The following is a 13,812-nucleotide window of genomic DNA, read 5'->3' as shown; positions in this document are numbered from 1 at the left end:
TTCGAAGTCGGAAAGACCCCGGTTAGAGACTGGTAGGTGAACTTGCCAGGGAGTCTACCACGGGCAGAATGGGGTCCCCTGGACCTGCCAGCCGCGTCTCCGCACCTCCGCAGTCCCCGGGGCCCCGGCCCCGTGCCGCGTTGTCGCGCGCTTCCCCCGGACGTCAGCAGGAGGCGCCCGCGGCGGCCCAGGCGCGGCGCGCACCCGCGGGTAGCCGGCCCAGGGGGCGGAGGGAGCGGAGAGGAGGAGCTGGAGGGGGCGCGGCTTCCTCTCCGTCGCTCCCGGGCGCCGGGCCTCCTTCTCTGCCGGGCCCAAGGCTGGCGGCCGGCGGGGGTCGCGGCGGCGGCAGCGGGGGCGCTGGCGGGCCGCGGGTGGCGGGGGCCGGGCCGCGGCTCCGGGTGTTAGGAGACAAGATGGCGGCGGCACTCCGGAGGCCGGTCTCCTCCTCTCCGCCGTCCTCCGCCCCGCCGCTCGCCGCCTCCTCCTCCCGGGTCTCCTCCTCCTCGTTCGCTGCCTCCTCCTCCTGCAGCAGCACCAGCGACCGCCGAGGCGCCGGCTCGCTCTCCCGGAGCTCCGGAGGGGGATAGACGGGGCAGCTGCAGGCTCCGGCGATCGAGGCCGAGCTGGGGCCGGGGCGGGGACGGCGGCGGCGGCGGCGGCGGCGGCGGCGCCGGGTGGGGATGGGGTCGCAGACGCTGCAGATCCTCCGACAGGGGGTGTGGGCCGCGCTCAGCGGGGGCTGGTACTACGACCCGCACCAGGCCACCTTCGTGAACGCGCTGCACCTCTACCTGTGGCTCTTTCTGCTGGGCCTGCCCTTCACCCTCTACATGGTGAGTGTGGGGGCGGGGAGCGGGTGGCTCCTTCCCCGCGAACCGGTGGGGCGTTGCTGGGGTCGCGCCCTCTTCCTCTTCCTCGGGGTCTCGTCCCCTGGGGGCCGCCACCCGCTCGGTGTGAGGCTCCCCCGCCCGCGCTGCGTGCTCCCACTCCTCTCTTCGGGGCTTCCCCGGTTTCGGCGGTGACACGAGCAACGAGCCCACGGCAGCTCGCGCCGGCTGCCCCCGCCCGCTCATTGGGAAGCGGCAGCGTCCTAGGCCCCTTCTTGGGGTTTCCTCCCACGGCCACTCGGCTAGGCCTTCCCCGTCGGGGCCCACCGCCCGTGGGGCTGTGTGGCAGGCGCCGAGCGCTCTGCGCCTTTAGGGGACGCCGCATCCATCCTTGGCTCGCTGGGTTCCTTGGGCACCGGGCACTGCCCGCCCCCGCCGCGGCCCTCGCCCGGGGCTCCCGGGAGAGGCCGCCCGCCGGCCTCGCCGCTAATCCGCGTGCGGAGCGCGGGGGACCGTGCTGCTCTGCTCTGAGTGCGTGTGGGGGTCGTCCTCCAGGGGTCCTGGGTGGTGACTGAAAACCCAGCTCGGAACCTTCCTGCCTCTAAAAAATCGTTGTTGTGCTTCGCAGCGGATCTTTTCTGTTCAGCCCGGGGGTTGGTGGCCGTGGTGCTTCCTGGCCTCCCTGGGGGAGGGAGCGGGGAGATACGGGGAATCTGGCTGGCCTTTCAGCGAATTTGTTTGGGTTGGTTCAAGGCCTTTGGCGGATAGGAATAGGGAGAGTACTGCCTGTTGCTGAATTCGGTGCGATCAGCTTCTCTGAATCATCTCTGTTTTTAAAGCGACATTGAAAGTTGTTAAGCACAGTTTTTAAAGCACTTTAGGTTAGGGTGGGGCGTTAGGGAAACTCTTGTGGACAGAGATGATACTTAAAGCTTCTTACAAAATTTTAAAGTAGTCAGAGGGGAGGAAAGGATCCGAGCTTTTTATTTTAGGAGAATTCGTTTGAATATATTTCTGCTAACTTTGAGGTTCTTCGTGGAGCTAGAGACAGGGTGCTGAGTTAGAAAATCCCGGAGTACCACTATGAGAAGTGCAAAAGGTGAGGACACCCAATTCTTCCCTAAGTGAAGCTCAGTTTCACTAATTGGCAGGAAAATTGCTTGGGGGAAGATGTGCTAAATTTCACATTCTCAAGCAGATTCACATTTTTCCTTGAAATTGTTTTGAAGGGACTTATTGTTTGAGGTTAAAAAAAAAGCAATTAAGAAATGCTGATGGCTTGTGGCTTATTTTATTAGGGGGACTTGTTCAGTCTTGTTGCATTCTGAACATTTATCGTGAAGTGTTATAATTTTCCATTAATTCTGGCCTAGGGAGTTCTATTTGCACTACTATACCTTCCAGGAATATGACATCATTAATGAACGGGTTAATTACTTTGGGTGTAAGAATCCTCAGGCTGTCACAGCATTTTCAAAGCAGGTATCTTTTATGTCCAGAAGAATTGCAGATTTAAAACTGAAAATGATTTTTGAGAGGTAAGGATTAGTTTCTGGGTCCAGTATAAGATTTCTTTGTTAACACTTGCAGTAAACTGTGTGGTCATGGTTAAGTCTCTTTGTGTAATTAGCAAATGTTGCTGAAAGAATATTAGAGCAAATGGAAACCAATACAGTGAGTTTATTTCCTTCATTTTGGGAGTTCAGTTAAACTGAATTCTCAAATATTTGAGTGTCTACCATGTACTAGACACTTTCTGAGATTGCTTCTGACTTCCTTATCTCAATTAATGGCAGTCCCACTCTTCCTAAACCTTTTAAAAACTCTCATTATTTTCTTTCTTCACATTCAGTTCATCAGCAAACCTTGTGGGCTCTATCTTCAAGACCTAACTAGACTCCTCCTCCTTCTCCTCCTCCTCTCACCACCACCATCATCATCACGGCTGCCATCATTCCCTTGGTTCGTCACCGTTCTCTCTCCTGGATTATTGCAGTTCTCTAATGAGGTTCAATGCTTTTGTTCTTTATTCTCCACACAGAAGCCTCTCTGATTCTTCCAGATCATGTCATTCTGCTCTCAGAGCCTGCCCTCTCATGTGTCTCTATTCTCACAACCACACACACATTTGCTGCCTTACTCTTCTTGCCGAGAAGTATGTTCCTGCTTCAGCGCCTTTGCGCTTGCTTTTCCCTCTCTGGATGACTCCTCTTTTCCAGATACCTGTGTGGCTGCTCCACTTTTTGCAGGTTCTCGTATATGTGAGGCTTTCTTTGATAGCTTGTGTAAAATAGCAACTTTCCTGGCTCTCACAACACTCTGTAGCCCACCTTTTAAAATAGTATGGTGTTTATTCCTAACTGATATCTATTTATTTGTTTTTATGTCTTATCTTATTAGAATATAAGCTCTGAGAGGGCAGGAACTTAGTTTCGTTCAGTGCTGTATTTTTAGGACCTAGATGAGTGTAAAGCACATGGTAGTACTCCTATGAATGATTGAGAAGTGGACAAGACACAGCTTCTGCTTTCAAGGAACTTAAAATCTAGCCTGGGGCTAATGAGTTGTTTCTGTTAGAACAACTGTTAGAACTGCTAGGAAAGAGTAAGTAAAGAGGGACCCTGATCTTATAGTCAGGAGATGAATCCTAGACCAGGGGTGGTCAGGACAGAGGATTTGTAAACATTTTAGGAAACATACTAGTAAAAGGTAGACAGTTTGAAGTATATACCAAAAATAAGGCAAAATCGAACATTTTGTGTTGAAATCTCAGACAGCCATAGATTATTATTTGCATGCTCTTACAATAATAACTATAAGTGATAATGACTGTTTTAAAAGTATATTTATAGGTTCTTTAACCCCGTGACCTCATGAGGTTTTACTGTTAGTAGGCAAGTCGTCAGCTGGGATTTACACAGAGCTTTCTGAAGGCAAAGTCACTGTACAGGCTGCCTTTTATTTATTCCTCCAAAAAAGTGCCTAAATCTGTGGAGAGATCGTACATTGAGTTAGGAAAGTCTTAGGACTTTTTGTATAGGATTCAAACACTTTTGGTGTCTATTTAGGAGCGTTTGTGGATATTTGAAAGGTGGACTCTCTCTCTCTATATATATATCAACTAGTTAAACATATTTTAAGTAGTGAAAATAGAGAAAAAAATTTTGCTTCTTAATTCTGATTGTCCTGTCTGTTTCCCTTAAGGTACTCATTCTTTTTTTATCTAGTTACAGTTATTTTTGTACATGTCACAGATGATGAGCTTTAGGGGGTGGGTGGCATTTTTGTACGGTGGAAAGCAAATTGGAATTAGTGTCTTGATTTTTGAATCTTGGCTTTGTTATTGATTGTGTGTCCTGTAGGCAAGACTCCACCTTTCTGAACCGTGATTTACTCATTTGTGAGATATTTCGTGGGTGTTTTGCAAGAAAATATTTATGAAATAGAAGAAATTGTTTACCTTCAGAATGGCCTTCAGTAAATGTCATTTGAAAAAATGGCTGTTTGGAAGTGTTTCCTCTATGATGCTGTATGACTGGAGGAGACTAAATAGCTCTGGATTATTAAGTCAAATCATTTTCATAACATATTGCTCAATATATTATTTTCCTCTATAAAGCAGTATATCCCTAGGTGATGAAATAGAACATTAAAATTTATGGCCAGGCGCAGTGGCTCACGCCTGTAATCTCAGCACTTTGGGAGGCTGAGGTGGGCGGATCACGAGGTCAGGAGATCGAGACCATCCTGGCTAACACGGTGAAACCTTGTCTCTATTAAAAAAAATACAAAAAATTAGCTGGGTATGGTGGCAGGCAGGAGAATGGCGTGAACCCGGGAGGCGGAGCTTGCAGTGAGCCAAGATTGCGCCACTGCACTCCAGCCTGGGCGACAGAGCAAGACTCTGCCTGAAAAAAAAAAAAAAAAATCAAAATTTATTAAGTTAGTGGTTCCCAGACTCCAGTTGACATTGGAATCACTTGGCAATGTTAATGATGTGCAAGCCCTTTCTTATTAAGTAGATCTGGAGTATGACCTATTGATTTGTATTTTATAAACACTCTAGGTAAGTTTAAATAACTTGATGAATATTCCTAACTCCCAGCCCCTGACTGACATCCAGCTGCTACTCAACATACCTCTTGGCTGTCTCACAGACATCTCAAAAGTATCATGCCCAAAAGCTTCTGATTTCCCCCGTAAACAACACTGCCACAGAACGTTTTTCCTCACTCTGTCATGTTAGTTAATGGCACTGTCTTGTATCTAGTTGCTTACCCCCACCCCTTGCTTTTGAGCAGATCTTACCCCTTTCTGCTCAGAGTAAATGACATAAATCTGTGTCATTCTTTGAAATATTCTCTAAAGATTTTCTTCGGCACTTAGAAAAAAATCCAGAATCTTTATCAGGCCCTCACCAGAGCTTATTCTGCCTTTGTTTACAGTTTGTGCAGTTTTCCCACTGTGGTGTAGTCACACTGGCCTTCTTTCTGTTACTTTAGCCCACGGAGCCTTTTCCTCCTGTGAGACCTCTGCACGTGTTGTGCCTTCTGAAAGGACACTCTTCCCTCTTGCTCTTTTTAAAGCTGGCTGCTACTTAATCTTTAGGGCTGGACTTCCGTATTATCCCCTCACAGAGGCCGAGCCTGATAGCCATAACGAGGTTCCGTCTCTTTTTTTTCATCATTCCGTCCCATAACTTTCTTCCATAGCACTTACCACAGGCATGTATTTTTTGTTTGTTTACTTGTTTGCCCGCTCTAACACCTTCCACTGTCATACCTTGTAAGTTCCATGAGGGCAGGGGCCAGGTCTGATTTACTCATCAGTGTTTATCAAGTGTCTGCATGACTGCTTGGCTCATATTAGGATCTGAAGAAGTACTTGTTGAATGAATTTTTTTTTTACATGTGAAGCTTTTTTAGACTTGTTAACTGACGTAGAATAGTTGGAGGTGGAGGGAGGACTGTGGTAGGCTGTATTATATAGTGGAGCTGCTTACTTAGGGGTTAGGTTCAGTGTCAGTCTCTAAGACAAAAATCAAATATAAAATTACTGAAAAATCAAATACAAAATGACCCTTGAAAAACAAATCATTGAAAGTGCAGCACATATGGCTTCTTGTGCATACAACTGTGCAGTTATACATACATACATGATGTATACAGTAATATATACCACATAAATCTGTGAAGAGATTATATTCAGACTAAATCATTAACAAAATTTATGAAGGTTTCAACATTTTCTTCCTGGTTGTCTTCATTGTTTTCTGTAACTGATCTTTATCATCTTTAGAATGATGTATCTTTTATTAGTGAGGATTACTCTAAAGCTCTCAGGTCATTTTCTTCCCCCCAATTTAAAAGTATTTAAAGATCATTTTAAACAAGATTTAGTTAAGATGACTAAAACAGGGATTTTCATATTTTAAAATTTATATTTCTCTAAAAGTTTAGATCAAGCTAGAAAAGTTACTGTGCTATAAATTAGCAATTGTACATATGATTTTTAAGTATTATTTTCTGCATCCTTTAGGGAAAGGTTAATGACTAGTGGATGGGCTGTTTAAATCTACAGCCTGTGCCTTTTACCAGTATTTTCAATATTTAGGATCAAGGTGAATCTAATTATTTCCATAACTGGTCATGGCACAGATACAACTCTTATCCATTATATTACCTATAATAAATTAAGGGTACACTGTCCAAAGATGGTTTACACAGAAAACCATCTACCATATGTTCTCACTTATAAGTGGGAGTTAAACATTTGGGTACCCACAGATACACAGAAGGGAACAATAAATACTGGGGATTCCAAAAGCGGGTAGTGGGCAAGGGTTGAAAAACTATCCGTTGGCTACTGTGTTCACTACTTGGGTGACAGCATCATTAGAAGCCAAACCTCAGCATCACTTAATATGCCTATGTGGGCCGGGCACGGTGGCTCAAGCCTGTAATCCCAGCACTTTGGGAGGCCGAGACGGGCGGATCACGAGGTCAGGAGATCGAGACCATCCTGGCTAACATGATGAAACCCCGTCTCCACTAAAAATACAAAAAAATTAGCCGGGCGTGGTGGCGGCGCCTGTAGTCCCAGCTACTCGGGAGGCTGAGGCAGGAGAATGGCGGGAACCCGGGAGGCGGAGCTTGCAGTGAGCCGAGATCGCGCCACTGCACTCCAGCCTGGGCGACAGAGCGAGACTCCGCCTCAAAAAAAAAAAAAAAATGCCTATGTGACAAACTTGTACATGTACCTTGCTGAATCTAAAAGAAAAAAGACAAATGAGGTCTCCAAGAAAGCAGCCATATTTGTCAATTTATAGAAAAGTTTATTAATTTACAAAAAAAGCAGTCGATTTATAAAATGTTCTGTCTTTTGTTACATAAAGGTGGAGTGTTTTCTCCTGCTTGAAAATTACTGCAAATCATAAAATCATTTGGTAATTAGAAAACTAGGAAAGTTTCTTTTTTTTTCCCAGCCTTTGAATACACAGATTCAATCAGGTAATTTGCTTTCTCTAGCTGACTTTACTGAGAGTTAAAGTTTTCAACATTTTATTAATTTTCAAACATATAGGAAAGTTGAGAAAATTGTACCCACCACCTGGATTCTGTGTTTTTAAATATTATGTCTCCGTCTGTTTTATTCCTCTATCTGTCCACCCTTTTTTAGGGAGATGCATGTAAAGTAAGTTACACTTCTATACAAATCACCCCTAAACTCTTCAGCAGGTACATTGTCAGGTAGGGTTCTAAAGGCACAATCTTCAGCGAACCATTCAGTGAGTTTTGATAAATGCACACATTTGCGTAGTGTAGACTTGGCATGTTGTAGAATATCAGCATCACTCCAGATAGTTTCTGCTTGACCTTCTGAGTCAGTCCTCTCATCCTTGTTCTGACTTTTTTTCATTATATATTAGTTTATCGTGTTCTAGAGTTTCATATAAATGGAATCATGTAGCACATGCTTTGTGTAAGCCACCTTCACTCAGCATAACGTGGTTGAGATTAAAGCATGCTGTTGAATCAGTAGTGTTGTTCCTTTTTATTGCTGAGTAATATTCCTTTGTATGGCTGTGCTACAGTTTGCTCACCTTTATCCATTCCCATGTAGATGAGCAGCTAGGCTTTTCCCAGTTTTTGGCTACTATATGTAAAGATGTCAACACGAGGATAGGTTTTATCAGAACTCAAAGACATTGGAAAACTTTACTGAATCGCAAAACCCCTTTCTCTTTTCAAATAAGCCCATGTTTTAATTTAAAAATCTTTTTGTTCTGATTTATTTGTCTAAATCAGAAATTATAGATAAGTAAAAAGAAAATACAACCATTGGTAATTCCGTCACCCCTGTCTGGGGAACATTTTAGTAACCAAAATAATGTTTGGAGTTTTAAATACTTCTTTGCTTACAAAAATGGGCTCATAGAATTCATACTGTTTTCGAGTCTCCAGTTTTCACTTTAAATTATGAGTGTTTCCATGGGTGGGAGGAAGTAGCTTTTTAATAGCTCTGTAGTAGATCATATGTGTTACAGTTTAATCATTTCCCTCTTACTGGTTATGTAAGTCATTTCCAGGTTTTAGCTATTTAGAAAACAGTAGGGTGAATATTCTTGTAGTTAAATATTTGTACTAGTGTTTTGTATAAGTTCCTAAAAATAGACTTGTTAGATTATATTCTTTGATAAATACTCATTTTACAAGTATTGAGTGAATCTTTATATTGAGAGAGAATATAAATATGAGAATGAGAAATGGGTAGATAATGCAGGGTTCCTGGAATACAAAATAGTATTGTGGTCCCGAAAGCACATGTGGTAAAGGATTTTCCTCAGAGGAGGAAGGAAGGAGGCAAGGATGAATGCGAATGCTCATGGAGGAAGGGATAAACAGTTCATGGGAAAAGTTGAGGTTCATCTTTTATGATTTATGTAATCTCATTAAAGGACAGTGAATGTGTTCTGCTGAGAGTGAAAGAAGAAGAAGTGAGGCGGATATTTAAGATTTGAGGAAGATCCCCCAAATATGACATGCTATTCTTACTTTTGGTGAGTGGAAAAGTGAACTATCAAGGGATGGTAGGATTGTTGAACAATTTTGAAAGTATCTTTGAGATTGGAGAACATGAATTCAGAGTGTTGAAGAGGAATGTTCAGGAGAGAAATTTGGGGTAAAATTTACTTGCAAGTTACCAGCATAGATCTTCTGGGAAAAAAGTTTATCTCATTAAAAAGAAAATGGTCTTGGACAGAATTCCAAGGCCTAAACAGCATTTAGAAATCAGCAAAGGAAGACAGAGTTGTAAAATGAAGATGAAAAAAGAGCCAGGGAAAGAGAGTACAGGTCTACCTTGGAGATATTGCAAGTTTGGTTCCAGATCACTGCGATGAAGTGAATATTGCAATAAAATGAGTCACAAATTTTGTGGTTTCCCAGTGCATATAAAAGTTATATTTACACCATGCTGTAGTCTGTTAAGTGTGCGGTACCATTGTGTCAAAAATACAGTGTCTATACCTTAATTAAAATATACATTATTGCTTAAAAATATGCCAAGGATTACCTGAACCTTCGGCAAGTTGTCATCTTTTTGCCTGTGGAGGGTCTTGCCTAAGTGTTGCTGACTGATCGGGGGTGACTGTTGAAGGTTGGTTTAAGAAATTGCTGTGGCAGCAATTCTAAGAATTGCCCCAGCAATTTCTTAAAAGAAGACAACAATGAAGTTTGCAACATGAATTGACTCTTCTTTTCATGAAAGATTTATCTGTACATGTAATGCTGCTTGATAGCATTTTACCAACAGTAAAACTTCTTTCAAAATTGGAGTCTGCTGTCTCAAATCCTGTTACTGCTTTGTCAGCTAAGTTGATGTAATATTCTAGATCTTTTATTGTCATTTCAACAGTGTTCACAGCATCGTCACCAGGAGCAAATTGGATCTCAGGAAATCACTTTCACTGCTCACCCGTAAGAAGCAACTCCTTATCCATTCAAGTTGTATCATGAGATTACAGCAATCCAGTCACATCTTCAGGCTCTGCTTCCAATTCTGGTTCTCTATTTTCCCCACATCTGTGGGACTTCCTCCACTGAAGTCTTAAACCCCTCAAAGTCATTCACGACGGTTGGAATAAACTTCTTCCAGACACCTTGTCAGTATTAATATTTTGACCTCCCATGAATCCTGAATGTTCTTAATGGCATCTGGAATGGTGAGACCTTTCCAGAAGGTTCTCAGTTTACTTCAGATCCATCAGAGGAATCACTGTCTGACAGCCTTATGAAATGTATTTCTTAAATACTGAGACTTGATAGTCAAAATTATCCCTTGATCCATGGGGCTGGAGAATAGATGTTGTGTTAGCAGGCATGAAAACAGCATTAATTTTCTTCTATGTCTCTGTCAGAGCTCTTGGATAACTAGGTACCATGTCAAGGAGCAGTAGTATTTTGAAAGGAATCTTTTTTTCAGACCAGTAGGTCTCAAAGGTGGGGTTAAAATATTCAGTAAACCATGCTGTAAACAGATCTGATATCTTCTGGGCTTTGTTGTTCCATTTATAGAATACAGGCAGAGTAAATTTGTAATAATTCTTAAGGGCTGTTGGATTTTTGGAACGGCCAATGAACATTGACTTTAACTTACAGTCACCAGTTGCATTAGACCCTAACAAAAGAGTCAGCCTGTCTTTTGAAGTTTTAAAGCCAGATATTGACTTACCTTCTCTGGCTATGAAAGTCCTAGATGGCATATTCTTCCAGAAGGTTGTTTTATCTACACCAAAAATCTGTTGTTTGGTGTAGCCACCATCAGTGATCTTATCTAGATCTTCTGGATCACTTGCTGCAGCTTCTACATCAGCACTTGCTGCCTCATGTAAACTTTTATGTTATGGCAACAGCTCTCTTTAACCTCATGAACTAACTTCTGCTAAGTCAAACTTTTCTTCTTCAGTTTCCTCACCTCTTAGTCTTCATAGAATTGAAGAGAGTTGGGACCTTGCTGTGGATTAGGCTTTTGGCTAAAGGGAAAGTTGTGGCTGGTTTGATCTTCTATTTAGACCACTTAAACTTTCTCCATATCAGCTATAAGGCTGCTTTGCTTTGTTATTTATTTGTGTGTTCACTGGAGTAGCACTTGTAATATTCTTCAAGAACTTTTCCTTTGCATTCAGAATTTGACTTTTGGTGCATGAGGCTTAGCTTTCTACCTGTCTTGGCTTTTGATGTGCCTTTCTCACTAAATTTAATCATTTCCAGCTTTTTATTTAAAGTGAGAGACAGGTGATTTTTCCTTTCACTTGAACACTCTTTGCCATCGTCTATGGGCAAGGTTGATGGTGCTCCCATCAACAGATCTCTGATTTTACTATTTCATTTTAGAATTTATACTATTTTAATTCTAAAATAGTAAAATCAAAGATTACTGATTACAGATCACTATAACAGATATAATAATGAAAAAGTATGAAATATTGAGAGAGTCACCAAAATGTGACACAGAGACAAAGTGAGCACATGCTGTTGGAAAAATGGTGCTGATAGAGATGTGCTCCACAGAGGTGTCACCGCTTTTCAATTTGTACAAAATGCAATATCTTTGAAGCACCGTAAAGCTAAGTGCAACAACATACGATCCGCCTGCATTTTGCAGAGGAGGATGGTTAAAAACGCCAAATTGCCTTCTAGGAAGGTAGTGCTAATTTAAATCTCTGTCAACAGTATTGAGAGTACTTGTTTTCCCACTCTCAAACAACACTTTTCCAAAACAGGGTGTTATTGTTGTCAATTTCTTGTTCAGTGGAGTGCTGGTGGTGGTTTTCTTTTTCTTTTTTTTTTTTTAAACAAAGTCTTGTTCATCACCCAGGCTGGAGTACAGTGGTGTGATCATAACTCCCTTCAGCTTCAAATTCATAGGCTCAATGGATCCTCCTGTCTCAGCTTTCTGAGTAGCTGGGACTACAGGCATGTGCCATTACACCTAGCTACTTTTTAAAATTTTTTGTTGAGGCGGGGGTCTTGGTGTGTTGCCTAGGCTGGTCTCAAACTCCTGGCCTCAAATGATCATTCTGCCTTAGCCTCCAGAGTCACTGGGATTACAGGCATGAGCCACTGCACCCAACTCAGTGGACTATTTGATAAAACATTCAGTAATAAGTATCAGTAATATTTTGTCCTTGACAGTAGACAGAAGTTTTCTTAAAATATTTTTAAAATTTCAGCTTTTTTAGTCCAAATTAAAGATGTTTACTGCACTAACATATATTGTGTAAGAAATTTGATCTGATTTTTCCTATTCTTTGTAATTAATTTTCACAGCAAGCAACTGACAAGCAGAAATGTTTCGTTGAAAGAGACTGAGTGCCTCCTTCTGTTACTTAATCTGAGTTAAATCAAATGATTTTCCTGTGTCTCTGAGGAAAGCTGGCGGGGATAAGAATTTTTTGGCAGGTGAGTTGAGACACCTGAGAGTAATAATGCTAGAACAGCACAGACTAGTAATATGGAGAAGAGAAGATTACAACAAACATTCTATAGAGTTGACTGCTGTTGACTTCTTCAGCATATAGATGAACTTTACTAAATACTATAGATGAATAAGTAGCTACTGATTCTGGTTCTTCTGGTTTCTCTGCTTGTCCTCCCCAAGAGATGCTTTATTTGGTAGAATTGTAAAACAGTTCAGAGTTCTTTTGTCCCTGGAACCTGAGCAGTTGCATCTTTTATAACTTGCACTGTCAGTGTTAGTTGCTTTGTGTTTCAATAAAGGAAAGAAAACCTAGGGAAAAGGAAGCCATTTCCTTTGAGGTTTTAAGGGGGAAAAAAAGTTGCATTCTGTAGAGCTTTGAACAAGCCAAACAGAACCCTGAGTGCCAACTGCCCTGAGAACAGGCAGGAAGATTAGTCACAACTTTGAGAAGCTTGAATCACATATCTGGCTGTTTTCCTTTTCCTACCCCTCCTCACTCCTTGTTTGAGTATTGTCTAGACATATACTCAACAGATCTAATTATCGCAGTTGTCATCTTTAAAACTTTACATTTTGTTATAATTTTAGATTTACAGACAAGTTGCAAAGATAGTAGAGAGAGTTCCTGTATACCCTTCACCCAGTGTCCTCTAATATTAAAATGTTACATAACCAGGGTTTCAAAAAATAAGAAATTAACATTAGTGCAATACTATTAATGGACTGTAGACTTTATTTGGATTTCATCAGTTGTACTTTTTCTGTTTCAAGATCCTTCAATCCAGGATACTGTGTTGCATTTAGTATCATCTTTAATATGGTTTTCTTCTTTTCCCCTAACAGGCTGGAATTCTCTTCTTTGAGGATGTGTACAATGTATAACAATTTGTCAAATGTATCTTATGAGAAAAATTAGCAAAAGGTTTTACATCTATGATAGATACATTTTAGAGGGACAAAAGAGGGGGAGAGTATTCTGAGTATTTTTGAATAACCTAATATAGGGTAACCATTAACCTATATTAGGCTATTTTAAAACAGGTATTTTACATATGCCACATTTCATAAAATTAAATAATTCTAAGATGAAAAAGACTAGACCTCATTTATGACAGTATGGACACCTGTCTCTTGGCTCCCTGTATAATACTGGTTTTCCTCATTTATAAATTGAGGCTATGAGACAAGTACACAGCCATATTATAAGGTAGAATATGACTAATCCCTTATGTGTCATAAAGTGCTCAGGAATTGGAAGGAGGATGTAATTATTTCCTGGAATGCTTTATGCAGAGGATATTCATACATTCAGAACCTTTACTATGTGCTGAGCAATGTGGTAGGCCTTATGGTGGGACCTTTATGAGGTTATTTGTGCTGGAATAGCGTTTCCATAATCTTCCCACTGGGCAAATGAATCTTTGTTCTGGGGAAAAGATTGTTAAAAGAATGTATGTTCTTGGATGTAGTGTTTTGCTCTGCTTAAGTATTCTAATTTATTTAA

At 41.8% G+C, this 13,812-nt stretch overlaps 1 protein-coding gene across 8 annotated transcripts in view; it reads left to right on the top strand.

The window, feature by feature from the left end:
- The first annotated feature begins 240 nt into the window (after positions 1 to 240).
- The window catches only part of PCNX1 (pecanex 1), a 211,224-nt gene continuing 197,652 nt past the window's right edge, over positions 241 to 13,812 (top strand). For 6 of the 8 annotated variants that reach the window (XM_050797310.1, XM_050797309.1, XM_050797303.1 and 3 more), the window contains exon 1: positions 291 to 833. In XM_050797310.1, coding sequence (XP_050653267.1) covers positions 681 to 833 — 153 coding nt within the window. In that variant the 5' untranslated portion in view covers positions 291 to 680. Of the gene's footprint in view, positions 834 to 12,157; positions 12,290 to 13,812 lie in introns of all 8 variants that reach the window. The other 2 variants (XM_050797306.1, XM_050797302.1) reach the window with 2 other exon arrangements.

This window comes from Macaca thibetana, chromosome 7, assembly GCF_024542745.1.
Source record: "Macaca thibetana thibetana isolate TM-01 chromosome 7, ASM2454274v1, whole genome shotgun sequence".
Taxonomy (NCBI): Eukaryota; Metazoa; Chordata; class Mammalia; order Primates; family Cercopithecidae; genus Macaca; species Macaca thibetana.
Note: the sequence above shows the minus strand (reverse complement) of the source record. Positions and strands in the feature narration are given on the sequence as shown.